Raw genomic sequence first — 16,092 nt, 5'->3', positions numbered from 1 at the left:
AGATAATCATATATATGTATATATCCAACCACTGAAATTGGTAAAATGAATAAATATCATTTTATGTCATTTATATAAAAAAATATCTTTTCTGTGATAAATTAAACTTACTCTGTGTTAGATCGGTAATGTTGGAAGTGATATGAAAATGGTAACAGTTTGCCTAGCTTTGAATCATGTGACGCAATGTACGTGTTGAGCTGTTGAATGATAGATCTATCTTATGCTTCATCTATGGTAGTTTAAGTATCGATTACAAAAGTAGTACACAAAAGCAGTATTCGTGAGTGATTTATATCAAAATACAATAATTATTATTATAAATCATTAACAATGCGTAATATCGAAATAAAAGCAAAAATTGATGATCCAGACCATAAGATCCTTCGAGTTTTACAATTAACAAAGCACAACGGTATCATGAAAGTCATGAAACAACATGATACTTTTTTTAAGGTCAGGGAAGGAAGATTAAAATTACGAAAATTCCAAGTAAGAAATTAATTACGTTTTTATATAGGATTGTTACTTTCTTATTTTTATATATGTATATATATATATATATATATATGTATATATATATACATTATATATATATATATATATATATATATACATATATGTTACTATATATAAAATCTATATACATATAAATAACAGTGTTTATTATACAAGATTTCAAAGAATAAATAGTTATACATTTTTTAATTCCTGTTTCTATTTCTTCTCCTCTTCATATAACAGTAATTATCAATTCGATAGAAATATATATTAGAACCTGATGCAAGAGATAAAACCAGTCAAAAAGCAATGACCATGCTTTCAATGACACAGTAAAATATGAGAGAATAACTATTACTATTGATCTTAACAATCACCTAATTATGTAATAAGATAAGTATTTTTCTCACATAGGATGAGTCAGGAGAATTAATTTACTACAAAAGATCTACTAAGTTTGGTCCAAAGCTTTCCGATTATGAAAAAGTAACCCTAAACAAATCTGCTTGTAATCGTATTGCAAATATTTTAAGTGCATCAAATGGTTGTCTAGGCATTGTAAAAAAGACTAGAAAATTGTATATGATTGGTCAAACTCGTGTACATATTGATGATGTTGAAGGTTTAGGAACTTTTTTGGAATTAGAGGTTCGTAGAACCACAAGGAATGGATCATTACACATTTGCACCTGTAAAATAATATAGTAGTGTCATTATTTTAGGTAGTCTTGACTGATGAACAGGATATAGAAACTGGTGAGAAGATTGCTCGGGACTTAATGTCTAAATTAGATATAAAACATGAAGATTTGATAGCAAATGCCTATGTAGATCTACTACTTGATGTATCTATTAATGAATCTGCTAATGAATCTGCTAATGAATCTGCTAATGAATCTGCTAATGAATCTACTAATGAATTCGAACAGTTGTAATAAAATTATATTTTTTATACATTAATGTTATTGTTATATTTTGTGTGATTATTAAAAAAATGTATAACACAAACAAAATTTAATTTTCATTTTACGAAATAAAGATGTTACATTTTTTTTAGTGCCAATTAAAATAATAATTTTATTTAAGAATGTCATTTGTACGTTTAAACAGTTTTCAAAGAATTGCTATATCAATTATAAATATTTCAGAGAATTCTTTTAAAAATTAATTATCGAATGTATGGGTGATTTATTAGTCGTTGATTCTGTGTCGGTGTGTTAGTTAAAAAAAGAAAAAGAAAAAAATAGGAAAGACATGTAAAAGAGAAAAGGCAAGAACGGGGAGACAATCGTACGTTACTATCATAACCGGGATACGTTATAGTGATAAAACAACCCACACTACTCTTCCTTCCTTTTCGATGATCACATTCGTTTGTCACATTTCGCGTGTACGAGTTCTACTTCATTACTGCACTTCTGTTATAAAGGTCATTGTACTCTTGTTCCATTTTGAACTTAAAACAAAATTAGTCGATATTTCAAAATATAGCAGATTAAAAAGATACAATTTTAAACAATTTTAAATTACAAGATTATATAACCATGGACAGCAAATACCAAAGATTTATCAATACTACTTGTATAATATTTTAATTAATTTTAATGTTATAAGAATCGTAGATATTTGTAATTCTATCTAAATTCAAAAGAAGGAGGGGACTTTCTCAAACGATTGCACTAAGTAGTTTTTGTAGAAAAGACCTCCGATTATAGCCAACAACCGAGATACTGGTCAGTCAGTCAGTCTAAATAGTTTGGTGTGCCAGCTATAAACCGAAGCGAAAAGAAATAAAGGAAACCGAATACAAGTGTGCTGCACATGTGAACTGTAGCCAACTGGTTGATGTAATGGACACCGCAGCGCGACACAACGCCTTGTGAATATCACAGGACAGCAATCTTTTATGTATTATGTACCTTTTATGTATGTACATATACTACTATATCAGTAATAATTTTGCATTGTTACATGATAACTTTTTACATATTACTAATGCCCGAATATAATTTTTGTTACACAGAGACAATCTAGTTTTTCAATCTTAAAATAACAATAACTCACCTCCACCTTTTAACATGCATACATATATGTATGTATATATGTGTAAAAAAGCCTTGAAGCTTGGAGCGATTGTCTAACTTTTGTCACCCTCGATTTTAAGAAGAAAAAGAGAAGACATTTGAGGGTGCCATAAATTAAGCTGTTTCTCTTAGTGCATGATGGGCTAACCGGAACACAATAGTTTACCAGAAGCTTGTTCAATATACATATGTACGTAGTCTGAAATTGATAATTTACAGTAATTATGGTATTTTAAAGATTATATTGCTTTATTGTTAAAGATTCTATTAATTTTAATATTTTCAAGGTATAATATAAAATAAATATACATATAAAGTATCTAAAATATACACAAATGTAAGTATACAAATTTTTAAAGAATTTTTAAATACCTTTCACAAAACAATTTCTCAGATCTCTAATTAAAAACTTAATACATCAATTCCCACGAATGGAATCCTCGAAACTAATAAATACACAACTGTTTTGACTTATCACTAAGTCTAAGCCAACTATAATAACCGGTGAATCACTACGTCCATCTTTCTCAATTCAACTTTTCGTTTAATCTCGTTTAGGATCCTTTAATCTATCAAATAAACAAAGAGAAACAAAAGGAGTCTCCTCGTTTGCAGATAAAATTATTGCAAGTGGTTAATCCCTAAGTAAACCTTTCCTTGATAGACGCCCCCGCATTCGTTCCCCTACTCCGGTATCGTTCTAAGAAATTTCGCTTTGCCCCTCAGCCTGTGTCAGCACCCTCGTCACGAGCCGGCAAAGAAGGAACCTCATTCTACGTACGGCACTGGCCACTGTCGGAGGCTCTCCTTAACCGAGAAACACCGTGAGAGAGACGCGTCACCAGAGGCGTTCACAACGACTTTGTCTCTCGTCCATTCCTCATCTCATTGATCGGAACGGTGTATCGCGGGGATCGAGTGCACTCTGGATCATTGGCTTTTCAATCAGTTTACTTGTGTCGTTCGATTTTCGTCGCGGATCTATCGAGGCGTCTGCCAGTTCACAACACGAGACACTCTCTCCAGGGAGATACACGATACACCGAGTTAGGTAAGACGTTTCTCGCAGTTTGTTCTTGCTATTCTCATTTCCTCATTCGACGCTGCTTCGCTCTCCACCGTATCAGGATCGTTTACTTGTCTGTAAGCTTCATCATTTTAGAAATAACGGCTTACTGCTTTTTTTTTGTCGAGTAATGATGTATTAAAAATCTGACCGATACGGAAGAAAGCTTACGTGCATATATGTATGTGAATACGTACGTGTGATTTTAGTTAGACGCGGTTTACAAATTGTGCAAATATTAGTTGTTGACATTGACCTTCTGAATAATTGCATGAAGGAATTTGACGTCTAACAATAGGTATCATTTCGGAATAGAAATATCGAATGACCAAAAATTGTTGATATGTAAAGTGTAAATTGATTTAGAAGTTTTCTTCAAATTTTAGAATTGCAAATTGAGAGTTTTGTAATTTTAAATTTAAGATATAGGTTTGATAAGAAATAATTATTTATATGGAAATGTGTAAAACTTTTCGGAATAAGGAAGTTGGAATAAAATAAAGTACAGTAATATTTGAGTGCAGTATATTAGAGGTAGTATATTTTGAATATAATATAACAAAGACAATATTTGTGATATACAATATTTGTGATTATTACATTCAATATAAAGTTGTCTTGAATATAGGATACTTTTTTATATGCGAGATATATGTATTTTTTAATATATTACCAAAATAATGAATTAGGACGATCTTAATTACATTACTTAAAATATTCGAATCTGAAACATTAAAAAAAAAAAGATATTCGTTGAACGTGAACATTAACAACTTATCAGACGTTCCAGATCTACGAAAGCGTTTGGTCATTGAACTATGCGCGATAAACATTTACAAAACTGGAGTTCATTAGTAATAATTCTTTTTATACGGCAATATTATATAATCGAAAGACTAAAAAGTTTTATATATATTATCGTTTATAAAAATGTAGCAATAGCTAATGTGATTCTCTGTATCGAAAGTGCATCATTGACGATTCGAAATATGTATGGCAAACATCGTGATTCTTAATACATTGTAAATAAATCCTGCACTTATTTATTGCTCAAATTGTTTAATATACGAGCTTTATGTTTGTTTACTAGGTTTATAAATTTATGTGAAAGCAACTAATATTATTGATATAAAACTGACGAAATTTGAATTCCAGTTTTTTGGGAAGCTCTTATAACACAAAATACACATTGAAACTAAAATTTTGCTGGGTATCTACAACCGTGGTGATTCATTACTTGTTCAAAAAAAAATAGTAAATATTAGATACTGAAAAGACTTATGACTGACAGAAACACATTGTAAAATCTAGAGCGTTCAAAGGAAATTTTCTCTATAGAATTCCAAGAAAATAAGAATTCCAAGATTTCAAATCTTTCTGGAATGGACTTACCTTGAGATAAGTTTGGTTATTCATCGAACGTTCAAAGAAAAATTTCAGCTATGATCGCTTTTAGTATCATTTTGTCGTTGTTGTTCAAAGACGAAATAAATTTTATTTGTAAAAAGCAAATTATTTTTTGTTTCCAGAATATAATGCCGATGGCTTAAATTCTGTTCAAGAAATTTAAACGATAGGGGGGAGGAGCAAAAATGGCTCGAGCATTTTCTCAGGCAATTTTTGCAATACTATTACTTGCAATAACTATTGTGTCGGGTAAGTATTATTTATTAATACGTTTAATTCAAGTTATCAGCCGCAGTTATCATTAATTTTTTCGCATTTATACTTATCGAGCGTTATATTATTTGTATACATGACTTTAATAAAATTTTGTAAGATAGAATCAGATTATAAGATAATAATTATTTCGAAAAAATTGGAATAAAAATTTCCCGGTGTCAACATAATATATTTGTAAAATTACGAAGTTTTCTTTCATAAAGATTGATTAAAGAAAATTGAAGCTTCCTAAAATTTACTTTGAATATTTCAACTGTCGATATGTGTTTCTGGTTGAACAAGAAGAAAAAAAAATTAGGTTAAAACAGTATAGTTGAAATTCGTCTTGATTTTAACGTGCTATCCGGTTATTATTCTTAATGTGGCCTGGAAGACACTTTATCCACACGATTAGATAGCGATTCGACCCCTCGACCTGCCTTTCTTCTGAATTTCTCAAGTTTATTTCAGTCTCCAAAATCTAAGCGCTCTAGAAATCTCAAGTAATAAGATCATAAGGCATCAATAGATTCTTAAAAAATGTTCTTGCAAAGCATTTGCTCGTTTAAATCTTCCATTTTATCCCAACATTTACAATTTAAATATTTTAAGAAAATATGGGAAGATATCTAGTAGCATTTTATTTTTTTTTTAAATTATAACTGTTATGGAACAAAATAATTTTACGGTGAAATATTTTATGCAAATTATATTGAAATATTTATGTACGATAACGTAAGAATTTAGAGAAAGTTAGAATTCTTATTAGCGAATAATATAATATAATAGAGTTATCAGAAATTTAAAATCAATAAAATATAATTATTTATGAGTTTTGGAGAATTTTCATTCATTTTTAACGGTCTCTAGAGAAGCTACATCATAAACATCCGGTTGTTACTTGCGATAGCTTCAACCGGTAGTAGAACTCTACGTGATAACTGAATAATTCTATCTTCGTTTAAACTTTTCTCCGAAAAATCATAGTTATTAATTTTCATCCTATATTTATTATCCATGTCCAGTGTCTTCAAAAAATGAACAGTATTCTTTAGATTTGTAGATTTAAAAAAAAGCGTTAAAAGATTTCCCGTATTTTCGAAGAAATTTTTAGTACTAAAGGAATTCATGTTGATTATTTTATGTAAGATAGTCTGTTTATCGGTTTAAACGACGAATGATAAAACATATACAGAGATATTAAAGTCTACAAAATAGTTTTTTAACCAGATCATTTCCGCTTTCAGATATCGCAGAGCCTCTATATGGCAGGGAAAGGGTTATTCCAGCCAGAGGTGAGCTTCAATATCTTTTCGATTACTTTAAAATAACAAAAAAAAAAAAAAAAAAAAAAAAGAAAACGATAAAAAAAATCGGCAAACTGTGAATGCAACTCAGTGATCAATATTTCATTTCAATTTGAGAACATCAGCATTTCTCATATAAATTACAATACATACATAGTTTTTATATACATATATACAGGACATAATATATAGGAAATATTTTGGATCTCCAAAATATACACTAAAATAAAAGTTTCATTTTAAAGAATTTATATCAAAATAAAGTTTGGAACAACCGTTAAGAAATTTTTTGTAAAAATACGTAGAATTAGATAGCAGTGAGCATTGGAGATAAAAGCGGGGTGTTATAGGATCAATCCAGAGAGGAGATATGTCACCTACGGAGGTGAGCGAAGATCGCCATTATTGGCCAAGGCAGATCATTCACAGTCCAAGAGGTAGTCCGTTCTCGCTGGTTTCAAAAACTCACGTTACTCATTGTTTACAGACAATTAAAACCAGCATGATAGAGCTGCTCTATTATCGTTATAATGATAACGTTGCTTAATCTATTGTCTACATGGAATGACATGTTCTATGATTAAACTATCACAGGTGTACATGATTAATATCGACAGTACTTCTTGTTGATTAAAATAATTTTTGCTACATCGTTCGAATGATCTAACATAGATCTTCCCTGTCTTATGCAAGTCGATGACTTACATTCACGTTTCATCTTTCGAAGCAGAAGGTCAAAAAGATCAGCGAGTAATCCTACATTTCTTTCCTTGTATCTTCTTAATTTGGTTGAGGCGATTATATCTGGACACTATATTTTTGATCACTAACTTTTGGTATCTGGGAATCTCGTTAACCCAGTGTAAATAACAAACAGTTGATTAACGTAATTACCAATTGACGATGTAAGGATACTTGAACTGGCTGAAGGGGATGGAGATAAATTACTAAAATAATAGCTAACTCGATTCTTCTTTCGTGAAGAAATTTGTTAAAATTCGTTTATGTTCTCTTTAGGCGCACAAATAAAGAGGAAGCACCCCTGCGAGCAGAGCTCGTGTTACCCCTCTACAGGAAATTTATTAATCGGTCGAAAAAATCGATTGGCCGCATCATCTACTTGCGGTCTTACAAAACCTGAAAGGTACTGCATCGTTTCGCATTTAAAGGAGCGGAAGAAGTGCTTTTTTTGCGACGCATCATCGCCCAACAAGCAACATAACATCGAAAATGTAGTTACCGAGTAAGTAATCCATTAAATTATACGTTTATGTTTTTCAATTCTTCCTTTTTTTTTTTTACAAAAATATCTTTTATCGCTTCTATTCAAACACTTATCTCGAATAAGAAAAATAAAATTTCTACTTTGGTGCTATTAATTATATTTATATCATTCTTACACGTAATTTTACTCGTTTAATCCAACAGTAAAAATTGGTGGCAAGCGGAAAATGGCGTGGAGAACGTAACGATACGCTTCGATCTGGAAGCTGAGTTCCATTTCACCCACAGCATCATCCGTTTCAAAACGTTTAGACCGGCGAAGATGTTGATTGAACGATCGTCCGATTTTGGTAAAACGTGGCAAGTGTATCGATACTTCGCGCACAATTGCGAAAAGTACTTCCCTGGAGTGTCTACGGAACAACCTCAGAGACTGACGGATGTTATCTGCGAGACGAGGTATTCCGCTGTGGCGCCATCGTCTGGAGGTGATGTTATCTTTAGGTATGTAAATAACGATAACCAGGGATCATTTAACTTTAATAGCACAACGCTGCGTTTAGATACGTTGCATGTAACTGACATTTCTAGTGATTACATCTTTCAGTGATTAATTTACAGAGTACGTGTCTTGTAATTCGAGATATGATTTTATGTATATGATTATTTTGATGGAAAATAATTAAGAATCGTTGTTGTATAAAGAAAGTGTGACAGATAAAAATTTACATTTTTTAAATTATGATAAATAATTTGGTTCTCAATGGATTAACACTTAGCCAACTGAATAGGGAAATCTCCCCTCTGTAAAATACATCGCTGCGTGACCGAACGGAGAGATCTCCCTTTTTGACTTTTGCAACGCGTTTTCTTCTTTTTTGTTATTATCAGTTATTGTTTACCTGGAATTGTTTCCAATTAATTGCGCCACTTTTTCTGCTTTTATAAAATACAGTATATGATAAAATACACCAATTTAATGGTATTAAAATTAATTAAAAAGTTACATTATCAATTGTGAATAAATAAAGTTATAATCGAACGATACCACATTGTAAAAAAATATTAAAATGCATTATGAATTTTTAATTTCATGTTCAAGTTGTGTTATTTATCTTTAATCATCTTTAATGTTTTTAATTTTACCTATATCTTTTATACTTTTAATATATACTTTTGATTTCACGTTTTGTATAAACAATATGTGAAATCTTTAAATAAGATCATTACCACAAAATATAATTGACCGCTTAAATAATTTTTAGACTTCTTTGTTTTTTAAGTAGTGAACATTAGTCCTCGATACTTGGAAAAATGCGCGGTGAACAGCGTATAGGTTGGCTTGTCCAAGCGCGGTGAGTAACGTATAGCTCGCTGTGGCGCGCGCGGTTGGCTAAGTGTTAAACACAATTACTTATCCGAATAACAATTGAATAAATTTTTCATTGTTTCCAGAGTATTGCCTCAGAATTTGGAGATAGACAACCCCTACTCCAAGGAAGTGCAGAACCAACTGAAAATAACGAACCTTCGCATAAACATGACTAGGTTGCACACTCTAGGAGACGATCTTCTCGACGACCGCGCAGAGATTCGAGAGAAATATTACTATGCCATCCAAAACATAGTTATTCGCGGATCTTGTTCTTGTTACGGTCACGCGTCTAGATGCCTTCCGCTTCCTGGAGTCCCTGATGAGGAAAACATGGTGCACGGCAGATGCGAGTGTACTCATAATACTACGGGATTGAATTGCGAAAAATGTCAAGACTTCTACAATGATCTTCCGTGGAAACCAGCTGTTGGAAAGCAGACGAACGCTTGTAGACCTTGTATTTGTAACAATCACACGAACTCTTGCCATTTCGACGAAGCTGTTTATGAAAATTCTGGAAGAGTATCTGGCGGTGTTTGCGATGACTGTCAACACAATACTATGGGAAAGAACTGCGAACTCTGCAAACCATTCTTCTATCACGACGTGACCAAAGATATTACTCATCCTGAAGCATGTTTGCGTAAGTTGCTTATCTATTACTACTATCAATCACATCTTTGGTAGATTCTGTTCCATTAGAAGACTTCAGATTTTTATACATCTATGGGAAATTTAAAGATACTCCGAATTTCTCTTCATAGCGTACTTCATGACAGGTGGAATTTTAAACTTTGTTTTTTTTTTATCTGTTCGTAGCTTGTGACTGCGACCTAGGTGGTTCCTTGGACGACGGTATATGCGATTCGATAACCAATCCTCTCACCGGAGGCGAATCTGGCCGCTGTAACTGTAAAGCAAATGTCGAAGGTCGTCGTTGCGATCGTTGTAAAAATGGTTTCTGGAACTTCGATCCTGAAAATCCCGAGGGATGTCAAGGTATTGATTCGTAAACGGTTCAGCACGGATTTTTCTTTCACAATTTAGGATACGTCTGGTTAAATTTTTCTCCAGATTTTTCAAGCAGAAGATGATATAAATTTCCAAAATTAAAAAAAGAAGTGAAATAAAATAAATAAATTGTTCTGTTTAGCTTGCACCTGCAACATCCTGGGTACCATCGACAATCGTGGATGTAATATGGTGACTGGCGAGTGTACTTGCAAGCGTTACGTTACTGCTCGCGATTGTAACCAATGTCTCCCAGAATATTGGGGACTTTCGGAAGATCCAGACGGTTGCAAACCTTGCGATTGCGATCCTGGTGGTTCCTACGAGAATTCTTGCGACGTAGTCACTGGCCAGTGCCGCTGTAGACCTCACGTCAGCGGCAGAACTTGTAACCAACCTGAACAAAGCTACTACACTGGGTCGTTAGACTTTCTCATTTACGAGGGTGAATTATCCAGAGCCAGCGATGTAACTATTCAATTTTTTTCTGGTTAAAAATAATTAAAAGGTCAACTTATAGATTACCGAAATATAAAACACAATTTCTTTTTTCGAATATTTCTATAACTTTGTTTGTAATACAATCTATTTTAGAATTGCCAAGTGGTGATAAGAGAGCCCTATCGTGACGGAAGAAATAGTACGTGGACCGGAACTGGTTTTATGAGAGCGCTCGAAGGTTCAGTGTTGAATTTCACGATCGACGATATACGTAAAAGTTTGTGGTACGATATCATCGTACGATATGAACCAGTTCAGGCTGGATCTTGGGAGAACGTTCAAATAATCATCGAGAGAGAAAGTCCAGTGGATCCGAATGGTCCTTGTGCCGAATGGAGACCCGAGTACGATCAACTATACGCGCAACTTCCTTTAAGATCGAGAAGCGTCGTTGTACAACCATCCGTTTGTTTGGAAGCAGGGAAACGATACAATATTCTGTTACAATTCCGTAAATTCAATAATCACATGGATACACCGTCCGCGTCCATTTTGGTCGACTCTATCGTTCTGAGACCGAAAATAGACTCCATTCCTTTCTTTAAAACGCCTGTAGTTGGCGAACTTCGTCGGCAGGAATACGAAATATATCATTGTAGTGATTTCTATAACGATTTTAACGCCATAACGAATAATATCCCAGAAGTTTGCAAGAAGTATCAAAATAGTATCGGTTACTACGTTTATGACGGAGCACATTCTTGCGAGTGTAATCCGACTGGATCGCACAGTTTGCTGTGTGAAAATTACGGAGGCACGTGTCCTTGTAAACAAAACGTTGTTGGCAGGCGTTGCGATCGTTGCGCGCCTGGTACTTACGGATTTAGTCCGGAGGGTTGCATTCCCTGTGATTGCGACGGTGTAGGGGCGTTGGATAATTTTTGCGACATTGAAACAGGTCGATGCAAGTGTCGACCAAATACTTACGGTAGAACTTGCGGTCAATGCGAGCCTGGCTTCTGGAATTTCCCTCATTGTCAACGGTGCGAGTGTAATGGTCATGCTGAAAGTTGTGATTCCAAAACTGGCGCCTGTATAAATTGTCGGGACTACACGACCGGACACAATTGCGATAGATGCATCGAGACGTATTACGGTGATCCTAGGATCGGTGTGGATATTCCATGTAGAGCGTGCCCTTGTCCGGGTAAGTTGAATTAGATTAGTAATGAAATATATATATATATATATTTATACTATATACTTATATCTATATATACTATATATATATACTATATATATATACTATATATAGATATAAAATTTTCATGGTATCTTGTCGGTTATTTTGTATAGATCCCACATGCATAATTTTTATTTACTAAAGCGTTATTCATTCGCCAATTGTTCACAAATTTACAGGAACCATAGACTCTGGACATTCGTACGCCGAGAGTTGTTCGCTAGACCCGGTGACTCACGACGTGATTTGCGAATGTTTCGATGGATACACCGGTCCGCGTTGTGAAAGCTGCGCGGAGAACTATTTCGGTAATCCTGAAGTTCCCGGTGGTAGCTGTGAGTCGTGTAATTGCAACAATAACACGGACTTACGTCGACCCGGAAATTGCGATCCTGAAACTGGACGTTGTCTTCAATGTCTCTACAACACTGATGGAGCCAATTGTCAGATTTGCAAGGCAGGATTTTACGGAAATGCTCTGGAACAGGATTGCGAGGATTGCATGTGCGACGTTTTGGGTACAGATAGAAACGCCGGTCCTTGTGACCACCGAACTGGACAGTGTTCATGCTTGCCTCACGTTATCGGTTTACTCTGCGATTCTTGTGAAGAGAATCATTGGAGAATCGCCAGTGGCCAAGGTTGCGATCCTTGCGAATGTGACGCGGTTGGGAGCGTTTCCGACAGGTCCGTATGCCAATTTTTATTAAATATTTAAATATTTTCAAACAAATCTGCCTAAAATGCCTCGATTTTTAAAATGTACCTTTTACTATTTTTGTCGATAGATGTAACCCGTACGACGGTACTTGCGAGTGCAGACCAGGTTTCGGAGGAAGACGTTGTAACGAGTGCCAAACCAACTACTGGGGAAACCCTAATGTCGAATGTTATCCGTGCGATTGCGATTTAACCGGTTCTGCTAGTCAGCAGTGCGACAGAGAAACAGGAATGTGCGTCTGTCACAAGGGAATCGGTGGCGAAAAATGTGATCAGTGCGATCGTGGCTACTATGGAAATGCGCCTCAATGCAACCCTTGCGGAGAGTGTTTCGACAATTGGGACTTGACGCTGACTGGTTTGAGAAACAAGACGAATCTTGTGATCGAAGAGGCATCGAGAATTCAAAAGGTTGGAACGACCGGTGTCTACAGCCAAGAATTCGACGACATGGTCGAATCTCTGGATCAAGTTCAAGCATTGATCAGTAACGCTTCCATTAGAAGTCAAGATTTGGACGAATTAAATGACTTGGCTATAGATTTGAATAATAAGAAATTAGAATCCACCAAGAAATTAGAAGAAGTGAACAATCTTTTGGAGAATGTCAGTCAAAGAGTAAATCTAGGGGATGCTGCTCTTAAAAATTTGAAGAATAGAACGAACAACTTGCACCAAGCTGCTGCTGATCTCAAAGAAAATGCGACTAGATTGCAGGAAGAGAATGTCCTAGGCGCTCTTAACGTTACTCAGCAAATGGCGGAACAGTCTAGACAAGCGGAAAAAATGGCCAATGACACTAGCAATGTTCTGGCCGACGCTGAAAGATTCCGCAAGCATACTGAGAGCTTGTTAGCTAAGAATCGTGCTTTCGTGATAGAGGCACAGGAGAGAAACCAGGAGTCATTGAATAAAATAAATGAGGTATTGAAGAACTTTGATGGAATTATGCCAGGATTAAATCTCGAAATGTGTGGAGATAACGTGACGGATTGCAGCAGCGTCTGTGGTGGCGCTGGCTGTGGTTTCTGTGGTGGACTATCTTGCGATGCGGGTGCTGTGACCAAGGCTAATCAAGCTCTGGACGTAGCTAAGAAACAGGCTGCTGAGATCAAGAACCACAAGGACGAGGCTGAACAGTTACTTCGTAATGTAAGTTCTGACATATTTTTTCAATTTCATTTCATAAATTTGCTAAAACGAACCTTTTATTTCGAAGTTTTCTATGTTGATGCAAATTTTGTTTGTTCAGATGGTTCAAGTGAAACGCGATGCAACAGCAGCCAGGTCGAATGCTCAAGATGCCTTCAACTACGCCTTAAGAGCTCGTAATTTAACCGATACCTTGAGCAAAGATCTCGCTGACATAAACAAACGAGTCCGTAACATCTTGGAGGAAGACCAGCCCACACCAGCTATGGTCAGAGACTTGGCCAACGAAGTATTGGCTAAAAACATCAAACTAAAGCCCGACGAGATCAAAATATTAGCCGATCGTATTAAGAGTATCGTCGGTTCCTTGACCGATTCCGAGAAAATCCTCGCGGATACTAGGGACGACCTTCAGTTGGCCGAAAAGTTAAAGAACGATGCTGACAGAGCAAAAGAGGAAGCAATCGCGAAACAAAATCTAGCTAACAAAGTGGTAATTTTATTGAGTGATGCTCAGAGGGCTCAAGATCGAGCTCAAGCAGCGATCGATCAAGCTGAACGCGATGTCAGGAGATTCGAAAATGACTTGGAAGAGATAGCCGAGGTGACCAGGGGAGCTCAGATGCAGGCAAACAGCACCACTCAGACGGTCGACTCTTTGGACGCTCGCTTGAAACAATTACAAACGCAATCGGTCAGAAACGATTTTGTTTTGAATGAAGAAATCAGAGTCGAGGCGCGGAAAGTAGCTGATGAAGCGCAAAAGGTAGATGCTAAGACGAAGGAACTCGCTATGGAATACAGAAAAGCGGACGAAGCATTGAATTCGAGGGCAAACAAGAGCAAAGGGAATATATTGAGGGCGAAGAAGCTCTTACAAAAAGCCTCCGAGTTGACAGCCGATACATCGACGAAATTGAAGGACTTGGACGGTATGGAGAGTGTTTACAGAGATAACGAAAGAATGCTATCCGATTTGATGGCGGAGGTTGATTCTTTAAATGGAGAGATGGAGAAATATTTGGCGGAAATCGAACAAAAAGCCCAACGGTACAAGCATTGTACTCCTTGAGTGACTGTAATTAAAACGTAAAGAAGTAATATACATTACTATGACCGAATCAATGTGAATATAAAGAAATATATATAGGTCACTTTAAAGAGAGGATCGTGAAATCTTAAACCGAGACTTACTTTTCTAAGAGTTATTCGGATTCTATAATAAAGTATATTGATTCTAAAGAAACGAAGGAAATAATTTTTCCAGTGCCATAGCGGTAAACGAAGGGGCCATTCATTCGTAGACATATTACGTATTTTATACACGCATTCGTACGTAACTTTTCGAAAATTTAATAATGGAGAATCCTTTAAATCGTTTTTCAAATAACCGTAAAAAGTGCCAATAAACGAAAATCGAATTTTCTCATTGCATTTATTATCATGGACCAAACATTTTAAAATGAACCGAACACCGCATAAACCGTCTACTATTCGAGAAAAATGATTAAGCTAGTTAATATATAATACAAATTAAAGTATCAATATCGATTCCTGATTCACAATAAATGTTATTGTTCTATACATCTCAAGATAAGATTTGTACTTATATAAAATATGTTGTATTTGTTATATACATTGCATTTGTAATAAGACACGGGTGCAATAGATAGATAAAATTTTTATCAATAGTTTGTAAATATATTATTACGCCTTTTCGCAAAACTGCATTTTTTCATTGATTACATATTTTTAATGAATATTTCGATAAATTATTGTAGAATATTAGGCAGTTGTATAAATGTGTTATGTTATGGTTACGTTGAAGCCACGAGATTTGAAATGTACGAATAATACGTGTCGAGGAAGTTATAAAAGAGAATTCCTCGATAAAAAAAGCATTATAGTTATTTATAAATCTATGTTTTAGAGTAACAACCGAACTATTGATATTGTCAGTAACGGCCATTATTGCATATCAGTTTTTGTTCGAGCGAGAAATGAAGCAAAGCTTTAAACGAACCAAACGATTTTTAATTGTATTTAATGAACAGCTACGTTTGTACAACGAGAGAGAAATACAGGTTAAAGAAATAAATAATATTGAAAAAACGCAATTTTTAATTTCATTTATTAAAAAGTTATATTTAAAGTTATTTTGAATTTGTGAGAAAAAACACAAAGAAAATCTTATCCGACGATAGCACGATAACACGAAACATCGTGGATTTCGACGTGATAATGATATTTCCTTAACGTATGACTGTGTCGCTGTTAAAAGACGGAAGGACTTGTCGGAAACGTGG

The 16,092-nt window shown here is 34.8% G+C and overlaps 2 protein-coding genes and 1 long non-coding RNA gene across 4 annotated transcripts; 2 read left to right on the top strand and 1 right to left on the bottom strand.

Annotated features, from left to right (window-relative positions):
- The first annotated feature begins 186 nt into the window (after positions 1-186).
- Positions 187-1,594, top strand: LOC126918401 (uncharacterized). Its single transcript, XM_050726270.1, has 3 exons — positions 187-492; positions 916-1,149; positions 1,224-1,594. The coding sequence occupies exons 1-3, from the start codon at positions 334-336 to the stop codon at positions 1,434-1,436; spliced, it is 606 nt and encodes a 201-aa protein (XP_050582227.1). The 5' UTR covers positions 187-333; the 3' UTR covers positions 1,437-1,594.
- A 930-nt stretch (positions 1,595-2,524) lies between these two features.
- LOC126918421 (uncharacterized) lies at positions 2,525-3,078 on the bottom strand. The gene is made up of 2 exons (XR_007711322.1): positions 2,958-3,078; positions 2,525-2,784 (listed from the first exon to the last, which is right to left on the bottom strand). It is a non-coding gene; the product is annotated as an uncharacterized LOC126918421 (long non-coding RNA).
- A 248-nt stretch (positions 3,079-3,326) lies between these two features.
- On the top strand, positions 3,327-15,903 carry LOC126918333 (laminin subunit beta-1). 2 transcript variants are annotated; one of them, XM_050726106.1, is made up of 13 exons: positions 3,327-3,636; positions 5,181-5,307; positions 6,561-6,608; positions 6,971-7,057; positions 7,638-7,863; positions 8,049-8,348; positions 9,300-9,862; positions 10,039-10,218; positions 10,373-10,698; positions 10,825-11,878; positions 12,094-12,601; positions 12,703-13,786; positions 13,887-15,903. In XM_050726106.1, the coding sequence occupies exons 2-13, from the start codon at positions 5,244-5,246 to the stop codon at positions 14,856-14,858; spliced, it is 5,412 nt and encodes a 1,803-aa protein (XP_050582063.1). In that variant the 5' UTR covers positions 3,327-3,636; positions 5,181-5,243; the 3' UTR covers positions 14,859-15,903. The 2 variants fall into 2 exon arrangements, with proteins under 2 accessions (XP_050582063.1, XP_050582064.1); XM_050726107.1 differs by lacking the exon at positions 3,327-3,636 and adding an exon at positions 3,671-3,728.
- Positions 15,904-16,092: the final 189 nt, after the last annotated feature.

This window comes from Bombus affinis, chromosome 7 (assembly GCF_024516045.1).
Source record: "Bombus affinis isolate iyBomAffi1 chromosome 7, iyBomAffi1.2, whole genome shotgun sequence".
In the NCBI taxonomy this organism is placed as follows: domain Eukaryota; kingdom Metazoa; phylum Arthropoda; class Insecta; order Hymenoptera; family Apidae; genus Bombus; species Bombus affinis.
Note: the sequence above shows the minus strand (reverse complement) of the source record. Positions and strands in the feature narration are given on the sequence as shown.

Coding starts and splice junctions, on each gene's coding strand:
- LOC126918401 (XM_050726270.1), top strand. CDS start 334: ATGCGTAATATCGAAATAAAAGCAAAAATTGATGATCCAGACCATAAG. Junction 493..915: donor TAAAATTACGAAAATTCCAA/GTAAGAAATTAA, acceptor TTTCTCACATAG/GATGAGTCAGGAGAATTAAT. Junction 1,150..1,223: donor GAACTTTTTTGGAATTAGAG/GTTCGTAGAACC, acceptor TCATTATTTTAG/GTAGTCTTGACTGATGAACA.
- LOC126918333 (XM_050726106.1), top strand. CDS start 5,244: ATGGCTCGAGCATTTTCTCAGGCAATTTTTGCAATACTATTACTTGCA. Junction 8,349..9,299: donor GGAGGTGATGTTATCTTTAG/GTATGTAAATAA, acceptor CATTGTTTCCAG/AGTATTGCCTCAGAATTTGG. Junction 13,787..13,886: donor CTGAACAGTTACTTCGTAAT/GTAAGTTCTGAC, acceptor TTGTTTGTTCAG/ATGGTTCAAGTGAAACGCGA.